Genomic DNA, 12,805 nt, shown 5'->3' with positions numbered 1-12,805 from the left:
AAACAAAAAACAAAAACGGGCCATCGGAACAGAAGGTCGTTTTTCCCATTGATTTCAATGGGCAGATGCTTGGAGGCGTTCTGCTTCCGATTTTTCGGCCGTTTTTCAGCGTTTACGCCGCGAAAAACGGGCGAAAATAGGCCGTGTGAACATACCCTTATATGGGATCAGTTGTGAGGACCGAATTGTACTCCCAGTGTGTACTGGCAGTATTCGAGAGAAAGGTGATGACAGGATATAAATATTAACAATTTTTTGTTAAAATACAAAAACGAAAGAAAAATTTTATTGAACCATATCACATGGTTTTAATCCTTTTTCTCCGATTTCCTACTGGCCTCTTTCATAGATCAGCCCCTTACATAGCTGGAGGATTTTTGAACTCTGCCCCTCACCCTATTTGTCTTACTTCTACATCTAAAAAGTTTATCCATTCTTCACCACAACTAGCCATACATCCTCTTCTCTACTCAATTCCGTATCACTTAAACTAGATCTAGTCAATGTTTTCTCCCACACCTACTCTATCAAGAATAACCCTGCCTCTTAAACTGCCCATACAGGATATACTATTCGTTCTAAATGGCCGATTTTGGCCAACCACCATTTGAAAAATGAACGGAAACAATCGTTCCCGATGACCTAAGACAGACTTCTGTCTTCCGAAAAAGTGACCGGCCAGGTTGGAAAATGTTCCCTGTGTTACATGTTTATAACCTGCATTTGCCACTTTGTGCAAGCCCGGGGGAGTCCGTTTTTGTTTTTTTTTAAATGGACACCCTGATCGGCCAGTTTAGTTTCTTATGTTGGTGGTGGGATTTATCCGCGGCCAATTATTATCTTATGTGTATGGCCGGCTGTAGGCCGGGTTCCCACGGGTCCGATATGCTGCGTAAACATCATGCAGCGTGTCCAACCTGGAACCCGCAGTACATTCCGCCCAAAAAATCTCACCAAATTGTGGTGCGGTATTCCGAAATGAATTATCGCTGCAGAAGAAAGCACTCATACTTACCCCCTCAGTCTACTCTGCGCGTAGTCCCGCCTCCCATGATGACGTTACAGGCCATGTGACGCTGCAGCCTGTGATTGGCTGCAATGGTCACATGGGATGAAACGTCATCCCAGGAGGCCGGACTGCAGGAAGAAGGAGGGCGTCCTGGTTTAAGTATGATTTTTGTGGCGTAATCGCTATGATTACGTCGCAAACGTCGCAACACTTAGCCTTCTGTTGTGGGTTTTGCATTTCCATTGAATTTAATGTGGAAAACCCGCAACGGAAAATCAACTAAACTGCAGCATAAATTGACATGCAGCGGATTTAAATTCCGCACCGCAGGACAATTCATTAATGTTTGTGCAGAGGTTTTTTTTTTCCGCAGCATGGGGAATGAGATTTCTTAACAGAACATTTCTGAAACTAGTAGCAGATAAAGGATCTCCTATCTTAGGAGTAAAAGCTGATTTACACTGGCAGATTTCTGCCATAACGAGCCCAGATTGGCACTATAACAAGACGATTGGCACTCCTTAACAGACCTTTATACACGGGCCGAGACCTTCTGTGTATGAACGAAAATCGTGATACTTCAAGAGGCCAGTTAACTGGAGAACTAACCTAAAATATTAGAGAACGGTTTATGATCCTTTCTATTAAAGGCATCGTCTGGCATGAAGGAACAGCTAGCTGACTAAGTGCTGACTGTCAAATTTCTATACCGGAGCCAAGATCTATGATGTACATAGACTATATACAGTGCTGTATGGATGTATTTGTGAACAGACACATTTCTATATTGGTGGTCTCTAAAGTTAATCTAAAATGCCCAGTCCATCTCCCCATCAGCTGTCTAGGAACTGGTGGACGGCCCCCATAATATACATTACTGTAGATGGTTAGGCCAAAGTTGATCTAACATGCATGGCCAGCTTAAAGGGTAGCTAAAGTTCGACAAACTTCTGAAATGTCATAGTGACGTCAGAAGTTTTGATTGGTGCTCGTGTGAGTGGATTAGTTTCTGTTCGGCTTTTTCCAGAAAGTCTATGAGCCCGTACTCCACTACATCGGCTTTCCGGAAAAAGCCAAAACAGATACGAAGTGCCTGAGTGCTTCTGCCGCTTCATTTTAGCGATTGGTGGGGGTCTCAGTGCTCGGACCCCCACCAATCAAAACTTCTGACATTTTACAGGGTAAAACGAAACTTTTGACAAACTTCTAAGATCAGAGAAATGAAAGCTATTAATCTCAGAGAACTACGATGAAATCCAAGACAACACCTTTAGACTCATTCAAAGGGATTTTCCAAAAAATAACATTTACAGCATATCCACTGGATATGCAATAAAAGCCTTAATTGGGGAACCCCTAATGCCGAGAATGTTGGTGACTAGTCTCTGTACCCTGCAGACAAGTGGCTGGGCATGTGTGGTCACGCCCTACAGAAACATGGAATCTTACATATACTTTAAATAGGTTGTCCACGCATCATAATCAACCCCTTTCATATTGAAGCTCCTCGTTCCTGGCAAACAACTGATTTTTCCTTCTCTGGCCAAACATTTCCCCTGTAGTATTACATGGTGGCTATTCAGATGGGCTTACAGAGTAGCTTCCTGTTTTGGCTCATAGAGGGGGTCCTGAGCGGGGGATCCCCTCCCTCTATGACATTCATATGACCTAAAAGACATGGAGGCAATTAATGGAGGGTGGCAAGGCACCTCCATTCTCCGGATCAACGGATTTTAAGTTCAACTGCAGAATTGTAGGTTAAACATTACTGATTAAGGAAATGTTTATTACAATTTTGTGCTTACATCCACAAATATTTTTGCGAACTAGTACACACCTGTAGTTGCCTCTGTGGGCTCATCTCCAAATCCTTGGGATTCTTTTTTCTTTCTGTGAATAAAAAAAAATACAAAAACACTGAAAAAAAAACATTACTTGTGAACATCAAGTAAACATTACTGCCATTTATTAGCGATCCTCAAATTCATGCTAAAAAGTGCTGTAGTGTATCGATATTAGGTTAGGAATAACAACTTTTATTTTTTAAATACTAGACAGATTTACCAATGTTGTGCCATTGTTGTAAACCTATTATAAGAGGGTCCCAAAAGTAATACATAACATTTTTAGCAAAGAGCTGCTACATGTTTTGAGACTGCTGGAGACCCTGGAGAAACAACCGTATTTTTCGGACTATAAGACTCCGTTTTTAAGAAGAATAAATCTTGCTAAAAAGTCCCTGCGTCTTATAGTCCGCAATCAAGGGACCCGGCAGCATCGGGCCCCCTGACCGCTCTTAACCCCTTCCCGACCCGTGATGTGTCGGCACATCATGGGGAGGGGATGATGTATCGAGCGGGCTCACGCGCTGAGCCCGCTCCATACACTGCAGGTGTCAGCTTCTGACACGCTGCTCTAACGGCTAGGAACAGCGATCGCACTGTTCCTGGCCGTTTAACTAGTTAAATGCTGCGGTCAATAGCGACCACGGCATTTATAGTGGTTTTTCCATGACGGACAGTTAGGACGTATCCACAGGATATGTCATAAATGTCAGATAGATGCGGGTCCCACCTCTGGGATCCACACCTATCTCTAGAAAGGGGCCCCCTAAACCCTGTTCTATCTTACCCGGCTCCGCTGTCTTCCGGCCACTTCCTGGTTACATGGTAGAGTTACTGAAACAGCGTAACTCGCTGAGCTTCGCAGTTTCCGTAACTCCCATAGAACTGAAAAGTAGTTACGGAAACAGCGTAGCTCGCATGCTACGCTGCTTCTGTAACTACCATTCACTACTATGGGAGTTACGGAAACAGCGTAGCTCAGCTGGTTATGCAGTTTCCGTAACTCATCCATGTATTGCAGTGTATTTTACTAAGGGAACTAATCAAATGTGTAAAAAAAAAAAAAAATTGCCATCGCTGTGTCCGTAAAAGTCAAACTATTACAATATAGCATTATTTGACTCACACAGTGAACGGTGTAAAAAATAAAATTGAAAACCCCAGAATCGTTGTCTTTTGGTCACCATAGCGCTAAAAAGAATGAAATAAAAAGTGATAAAAAAAATAAGTCATATGTACCAAAAAAATGATGCTAATAAAAACTACAGCTCGTCTTGCAAAAAATAAGCCCTCACACCGCTCAAATGATGGAAAAATATAAGTTATGGCTCTCAGAATGTGATGAAACTGAATAATTTTAATAGTTTTTTCTTTGTAAAAGAAGTAAAATATGATTTTTTTTTCCCTATTTTTTGTTGTGTAAAACTTGGGTGCGTCTTATAGTCAGGTGCGTTTTATAGTCCGAAAAATACGGTATTTGAGAGCTCATCCATAATCCCTAAAAGCTTAGCTTCTTTAAGGGTTGCATTGCATGCTAGAGTGTTAAAGGGGTAGCGCCATCTCAGACATTTATGGGACACGCACCTATGTAGAGAATAGGGTCCCATGACTGCCGTCGGTGAGGTGGCTGCTGCATCAAGGCCGGGGAATAATTGGAGGGGTACACATGTGCCAAGGTTTCTTGGAAACCCGAAACAACTTCTGCTCTGATCAGTGTTTTCCACAGCTCAGAATTTCAGATTATAAAAACACTCATTTTAATAGCAGGATGGCCATACATGCTTCATTGAGAAGCCACTGAAATCTATGAATTCACAGGGCTGTTTTGTTTTTTTTAGAAAGTTGGATCCGTAAGAACTCAGCGGTTTACAGCGTGCTAGTACCCATTTCAGGGTATCCGTGGGAATCATGAACGCCTAAAAAGGTTAAATTATTTTAGTTCAGCGCTTTAATAACTTACTAGATTTTATGATTTACTGCAGTTTGGTAGTTTACCTTAACCACAGCAACCACTTAAAGAGGCTCTGTCACCAGATTATAAATGCCCCATCTCCTGCATAATCTGATTGGCGCTGTAATTTAGATAACAGCAGTGGTTTTTATTTTGAAAAACAATCATTTTTGACCAAGTTATAAACAATTTTAGATTTATGCTAATGAGTTTCTCAATGGACAACTGGGCGTGTTGTTACTTTTTACCAACTGGGTGTTGTACAGAGGAGTGTATGAGGCTGACCAATCAGCGTCCCGCACTTCTCATTGTTCCAGCCCAGCTTCATTCACTGCACAATCACACTGTGCTGTGGATCATGCTGAGCTGGAACAATGAGAAGTGCAGGACGCTGATTGGTCACTGATTGGTCAGCGTCATACACTCCTCTGTACAACACCCAGTTGGTAAAAAGTAACAACACGCCCAGTTGTCCATTGAGAAACTCATTAGCATAAATCTAAACTAGCTCATAACTTGCTCAAAAATGATCGTTTTTCAAAATAAAAACCACTGCTGTTATCTACATTACAGCGCCAATCAGATTATGTAGGAGATAGGGCACTTTTTTTTTTATAAATTCTTTTATTTTCGTTTTAAAGCACAAAGAAAACACACAGTATACTCCGTACAAACCAAGTCGGTATTGACATCGGCCACAGGCCAGTAACTTGCAGAACAAAAGTGCATAAAATTAATAGAAGGCAGTGTATCGCTCAGAATAATAATGGAAGAAATGCAGATATGCACCCTGAACCGGCAGCGATGCATAATACTCCGTAGTCGAGCAGGGAAACAGTAAAGAGAAAGAAAAAAAAGCGGGGACAGTAAGGAGAGAAAGAGAGGGAGAGGAACTAACCTGACACAATTGGACCTAAGTAAGGAGTCAAGAGGCCATGATGGCCTTGTATTCCACAGAGGATTGAAATCGGATCCATTCACGCCATGTTCTGAGGAAGGAGGCATGGGACCCTTTCATTGATGCCGTGAGGTCCTCCATTCTCATAATCTCCTGGATCTTGCCACACCACATGCCCACCGTCGGGGGACAAGATTGTCTCCACAGCGTGGGAACACACGCTCTAGCCGCGTTCACCAAGTGGCGAACAACTGAGCGCCTATACGTAGTCAGAGGCATCTCACACAGATGGAGCAGGAAAAGGCCCAGCGACCTCGGGAGGGGGAAATCCGTAAATTTCGAGGAAATGCGCCACACCTCAGACCAGAAATCGGTCAAGAGTGGGCAGTCCCAAAAAATATGCAAGATCGTACCCACATGGTCACAACATCTCCAGCACAGTGGCGAAACCGCCGGAATCATTGCATGCAATCTGGAAGGCACCCTATACCAACGAGACAGAATCTTGAACCCGGTCTCCTGATATCTACTGGCCGTTGAGGATTTATGCGTCATGGTAAACAGATGCTCCTTTTGTTCGGGAGTGAATGTTAGACCCAAATCCCTTTCCCAACTAAGCAGGTAAGATGGGGTAGGCAGATTGGAGGGCGAGATCAGAAGAGCATAAAGTTTGGACAACGAATGGCGCACCGTGCCCGTGCCTGTGCATAAAAGTTCAAACGGGGAGCCACCACGCGAGTACGCTGCCGGATTAGCCAAGGATGCCAGGTAATGTCGTAGCTGGGTGACCTGCCATGCAGAAAAAGGGACAGGGTCCGTCAGAGACTGTAACTGCGCGCCAGACATCCACCTCTACTCCTGCAGAAAGTGTACAGCAAGTCCCTTACCTGCCATCACCCAAAGCAGGAAAGGACCTCCTTCCCGCCCTGGTGGAAATGCAGGGTTGTCCCAAAATCGGGAACAGTGGGGAGAGAGACGGGGAGAGTTCTGTCCTAGGGAAGAGCCGTGCCGCAACTGCCAGGGAACGTCGGGTGCGTCTGCGCTGCCAAGGGAGTATGTCTACCCAATCACGGTAAGGCCTGTAGGGGGACTGCCAAAAAAGCCTGTTCCATGGACACCCACTCCTTAATCTCGCTGTGCCTAAACAAGTCTAGAATTCGAGCCAAGTGGGAGGCATGGTGGTAGGAAGCAAAGTCCGGAAGACCAACACCCCCCTCACACTTCGTACGAAAAAGCATGGAACGGGCAATACGCGCAGGTTTCCCCGCCCAGATAAACTTGTGTAGAAGAGACAGCAGAGATTGAAAGAATGGGCGTAGGACATGTATCGGGAGGGCATGAAAGAGATACAGAATCCGCAGTAAAATATTCATTTTAAAGATGGCGCCCCTACCAAACCAGGTAAAGGTACCCGACGTCCAAGTCGCTCTTTACACGTTGAAGAAGCGAAGGGAAGTTCACAGCGTAAAGGCGAGACAAATCACTGGGAAGCCGGACCCCCAAATATTTAAGAGAGTCCCTCGCTCATTTAAAGGGAAAGGACTCAGACAGGTCAGCGACCAGGGTCTGTGGCAACGAGATGTTAAGTGCCTCAGACTTCTGGTAGTTGATCTTGAAGTTGGATATTTTCGAGTATCCACTCAACTCCGCCATCAGGTTGGGCAAGGAAATCCTGGGAGCCGTGAGAAAAATAAAAGAGCAGGTCATCCGCGTAGGCAGCGACCTTATGGGCCCTACCACCCAGGACTATGCCCGCAATGTCTGGATTGGAGCGAATATGGCACAGAAAGGGCTCCAAACATAAAATGAAAATCAATGGGGACAAGGGGCAGCCTTGCCTCGTGCCATTAGTGCTTGCAAAGGAGGCGGAGTAGTGCCCGTTAGCCTTAACCTGAGCCGATGGGGAGGAGTAGAGACCCGAGATCCAATTCATCATATGAGCCCCTAAGCCCACATGCCGCAAGGTTGCCAGCATAAAATCCCAGTTGACCCTGTCAAAGGCCTTCTCTGCATCCGTTGACATTAAACAAATGGGGAGGGACGAAACCGCCGCTTGGTACATCAAGTTAATCGCTCGTGTGGTATTATCACGTGCCTCACGCAAGGGCATAAAGCCCACCTGGTCATTATGTATCACATTGTGTAGGAGTGGAGTCATCCTATGTGCCAGAATCTTAGCAAATAGTTTTAACTCCACATCAAGTAGAGAAATAGGACGATAATTCTGGCACAAGGATGGGTCCTTCTCCTCCTTGGGTATGACCGTAATATGGGCCCTCAATGTGTTTCGAGGTATGGAGCCCCCCTCAGTAATGGAATTGAATGCCCGGAGGAAATGGGGCGAGAGCAAGTCTGGGTAGGCCTTATAATATTGTGGGGGCAGACTATCCGGACCCGGTGCCTTCCCCGTGGGTGAGTCCTTCAGTGCCCATGACAGCTCTTCCGGGGAAATGGGCGCCTCCAAGGCCGCAATAGCCTCTGGAGGAATACATTTCATCCCCGAGGACCGTAGATACTGCTCGTTCTTCTCCAGGTGACCACCACCTTCCGAAGAAGGGGGTGCCCGCGGGAGATTATAAAAGAGAATGGTAATAGGCACGGAAGGTTTCCGATAGGTCTTGTGGAAGCTGGAGACATCTATTGTGTGAACCCAGAACATAGGAAGACCCGCTCTCGCACCTATGTCCCCTAAGTGCTCGAGCTAAGGTCCTACCAGGTTTGTTACTAAATTCATAAAAGTGTCGTCTACATTTAACTAGGGAGGCCCTCACCTTTGCAAGGCAGAGTGAACGGACCTGTTCTCTCAACGGTCTCAGCTCCGCCCCCACTACCCGATCCTGGGATACCTTATGTGACTCTTCCAGGCGATGTATCCGAGTCAGTAAGTCCCGTAGGTGTGCCGACCGCTCCTTCTTAAGTTTGGTGCCAACACGTATAAAGGAACCGCGCACCACGCATTTGTGTGCCTCCCACATACAAAAAAGGTCCACCCCTGGTGTGGCATTGGTGTCAAAGTACTCCACCAGATCCCTGCGAATATCCGAGACCATCGTCGGATCCTGTAAGAGCGATTCATTCAATCGCCACTGCCAAGAACGAGGGTGGGCCGATGGACGAGATAGAGTGAGAGTAATAAGGGCATGGTCAGAAAGTGTAATGTCATCAATGGAGGCCGACATGAGGCTAGGGAGATGTGAGTGGCGCAGAAAAAAATTATCTAGTCGGGAGTAGGAGTTGTGGGGGGCCGAGTAAAACGTATAGTCTTTGGTCGAAGGATGCAGAACCCGCCATGCGTCCACCAGTTGGTGTTCATGCAACAGTCGTCGTATACGGCGGTGTGCTGCCCTGGGTAAAGAGGAGTGCCCTCGTGAGGAGTCTAATGTGGGATCCAATGTGACATTCAAATCCCCCCCCAGTACTAGAGTGCCTTCCAGAAAGCCATCCAACGCCCCAAGGACTCTTTCCAAGAAGGCTACTTGACCAGTGTTAGGGAGATAGTATGAGGCCAGTGTGTTATCCAACTTACCCTTCACGAAGAGGTACCGGCCCGCTCCATCTGTGCAAGTCTCCACATGCTCCCAGTGCAGAGAGCGTGAAATCAGGATGGAGACCCCCTTGGTCTTGGAATCCGGGGACACACTATGATACCCGTCCGGATAGTTGGAGTCTGTGAGCCTCTGTATGCAGTCAGCCCGAAAGTGGGTCTCCTGCAGGAATGCCACGTGTGCCTTTCTTCTCCACAGAAGACGGAGAATGGAGGACCTCTTTTTGGGGGATATTCAGTCCCTGTGCTTTCAGAGAAACAACAGTAATGTCAGATATGGTAGTGGACTGAGGAATGGACAGAGGAGGGAAGGGAGGGAGAGGAAGAGAAATAAAAAGAAAAGCTCCTACACAGATGCTGTTGAACAGTAGCGATAAGAAACACAATCACTCTAAAGTCGGAGTGAAAAATCCCTCCAATACTAAACGAGAGCTAGGTCGTCCCAGAGGAAGGCCTCCAACCACGACACAGCGCACGGAACCCTAATGGGGAACGAGGAAAGACAGCAGTGCAGAAAAACAGTGTCTCACGAATACAGATAACTCAAAAATCTCCAAATAATTATGTCGAAGCCCCGGACTCACCGGGTCATCTACTACATAAGCCCACCTTCCCCTTTATAGCTAAACAGTTGAAACATCCCCAACCATTGTAAACCTCCCCACCTGACCCGCATCTAGTACAAACGGCACCGAAGCAACCCAATCAACGCCATCTTCCACCGCCCACAGAGAACCCTGTGAAAGAAAAGGGAGGGGGTAAAGTGCAATTAACTTTCCAGATGTGAATGCAGAAGATCGATTGATCAATCCCTTCGCGGGGAATGCCGCCCTGGGGGCCGAGGATCAACGGGCCCGGCTCCACGGTCTTCGTGTGGGGATCGTCGTCCTGAAGGTCGGGTCACGGGCAGCTCAGCTCCGGGACGAGGCTGGAAATGAGACACAAACTCTGGAAACTGTCCACCTCTGAGAGCAAACGGTGCCGGGGGTTCAGTCCAGTCCGGTAACCGCACCGGTGAAATCTCCAAACACTGGAACGCCTCCTCCAGGTAATCTGGGGACCGGACCGCAAAGGATAGCCCCGGTCTGCGAAGGATGATGTGAAAGGGATGGCCCCATCTGTAGGTTGCGCCTGCCGCCTTTGTCGCTTCCAGTAAGGGTCGGACAATTCTGCGCATGGAGAGTGTCAGTCTCGAGACATCTGGCAGGACTGAAATCTCGGCACCATTGAAGGGAACAGCCCCCTTCTCCAAGGCTCTCCGGGCAATCTCTTCTTTCTGTTTGTAGAAATGCACTCTATAGATCACATCTCTGGGTCGGTTGCCATCTCTATTCTGGGGGCCCGCCAGTCTATGAAGTCTGTCCATCTCAATGGCCATATCACGCGGTCGGTCCAGGAGTTTATTAAAAATGTGTGTCACAGCATCATAAAGTCCATCTGGGGGTACAGACTCCAGCAAACCTCTGAACTTCAAGTTGTTACGTCTCCCGCTGTTTTCATCCAAATGTAGGGAGAAGTCCCGTAATTGCGTAGCTTGGGTGGCCAGAGACTGTGAGAGGACCGAGATATCTACTGAAGATATGGAGTGCTGGCGCTCCAAGGTTTCCACCCTCGTAGCCAGAGCACGCACCTCCTGTGTGACCGCGCCAATAGCCCTGTCGTGTTTCTCCTCTAGCCGGGTGAGGTGGAGATCCAAGTCGGTTTTGGTGTTCAATACTTTGACCATCTCCCAGAGTTCTGCCAGGGTCCGCTCCATTGATAGCGGGAGGCCCAGGGACGGGCCTGTCTGATGTTCCCCCGTGTGTATCGTCGTGGCCATAGACCCCCTGAAGATGGCCGGCGTAACCTGGCTCAGTAGACAGGCCTGTGGTGGCGGTTGCCGCTGCACGGCCAATGAAAATGGCGCCTCAAGTGTCCCATGTCCAGGTGCTGTCTGGGGCAGTATAGGGGAAAAGACCTCAGCCTGGGGCGGGGGAGCCGACCCTGGAAAGCCTGCCACACACTGACCTCCCTCCTGAGACGACATCTCCCCTCCAGGGGCTCGAGCGCAGCAGCCGAGCTGCGCCAGACCAGTGGATGAAGTGAAGGAGGCGGCGAGATCCCACGAGGCGACGGAGGCTGGGTGCGGCCTACAGGGGGGAGAGGAAGAAGATCGCGGCGGAGTGCCGTCCAAGGAGGACCGGAGATACCGGCCGATGGATGGGGTGCCCGAGGCGACCGGGCGGTTCTTGCGGCTTCACCCCTTAGTCATGCTGCGTCGGGGATCGGTAAGTGAACCCTAACGGGCGGTTTTCTGCAGGGTGAGTCTGGAGGTATGGACAAACACGTCCTCACACCGCCATGTCTAAGCCACGCCCTCGGAGATAGGGCACTTATAATCTGGTGACAGAGCCTCTTTAAATTAAAATCCTGTTCATAACCAAATCTTATTTTCTATTTATTAAAACAAAATACGCATGGTCTCTGGTGTTCCTGTGGATTTTTTTTTTTCCCTTTTCCCCTATAGTGAACTTTAGGTAATAGTCAAGTTTACCTTAAGATGAGCTTAAGGTAACATTTTATTAAACAAAACGGTTCCCAATTATGGGAGCAAACAATACAACCAAACAGCAGGGCAGATGAGGAGATTTCAAGTTCTATACGAATGCTTCAAGTGTCTGACAGGTGCAAATAAGACATCCTATTAGCGGTTGGAAAAGAGCCCACAGCTTTCTGAGGGATAAGCAGCGACTCCTCTGGGATTTGGAAATTCTCCTAGCTGGTCTGCTTTATCTTATATTAGGCAACTAGGGGGGTTCCAGCACCTTACATGTAATGGTCGATCACCTACAGCTGCCAATACAAAAAGAGGGACTGTGGAGTCGGAAGTCAATTTTGAGTGCAGTCTGTCGTTAGAAACGTACCGACTGAATTCAAAATAAAAATCTTAAATAATTATTACAAATGGATTAATTTGTTAGGTGCATTGTGTGTTGCACATCTCACAGGAATTTTGAATAATTTTTTGTTTTCCAGAAAATGCATTCCAATTATTAGAATTGTTATGTTCTATATAAGTAGCCTGATTATTTACATGATGTTGATGAAAAGCCTGACGTTACCATTCTAGCACAATAGGTATTACTAAATGTTATACAGGAGCCATTTATGAAGGATTCAGACAGTGGAAAGATAGAGTCGGCGGCTTAGACTTTTGCCTCCTTAACGTATACATAAGGAAAAAGCTCCTCACTTATACGTAGGCTGCGACCGATGCCCCAACAGTGGCATCCATCACCATAGACTTTAATAGTATCCGTTAAACGGATACATCATGAACTGGGGTCACGACGTATCGGTTAAACAGATACCATTATAGACTATGGGTGACGGATGCCACCGTTAGGCATCAGTTTGACGGATTCGTAACCCATAGACTACAACAGCATCCGGTTAAAGGATATGTCATGGAAGGCTATTGGAAAGCCTAGGACGTATACATTGAACGGATGCCATACAGTTTAACAATGCAGCCTATGGGTGACTTATGACAAACAGCATACCGCACGGGACAGACATT

At 47.0% G+C, this 12,805-nt stretch overlaps 1 protein-coding gene across 1 annotated transcript in view; it reads right to left on the bottom strand.

The window, feature by feature from the left end:
* SMIM7 (small integral membrane protein 7) overlaps window positions 1-12,805 on the bottom strand; it is a 28,909-nt gene that overhangs the window by 7,936 nt on the left and 8,168 nt on the right. Inside the window, exon 3 of the mRNA XM_075825326.1 lies at window positions 2,847-2,899. Within this exon, the coding sequence (XP_075681441.1) occupies window positions 2,847-2,899 (53 nt within the window). The remainder of the gene's footprint in view (window positions 1-2,846; window positions 2,900-12,805) is intronic.

The sequence above is a fragment of the Rhinoderma darwinii genome, chromosome 1 (genome assembly GCF_050947455.1).
Source record: "Rhinoderma darwinii isolate aRhiDar2 chromosome 1, aRhiDar2.hap1, whole genome shotgun sequence".
NCBI classification, from domain to species: Eukaryota; Metazoa; Chordata; class Amphibia; order Anura; family Rhinodermatidae; genus Rhinoderma; species Rhinoderma darwinii.
The sequence above is the reverse complement of the archived record's forward strand: the minus strand, read 5'-3'. Positions and strand labels throughout refer to the sequence as shown.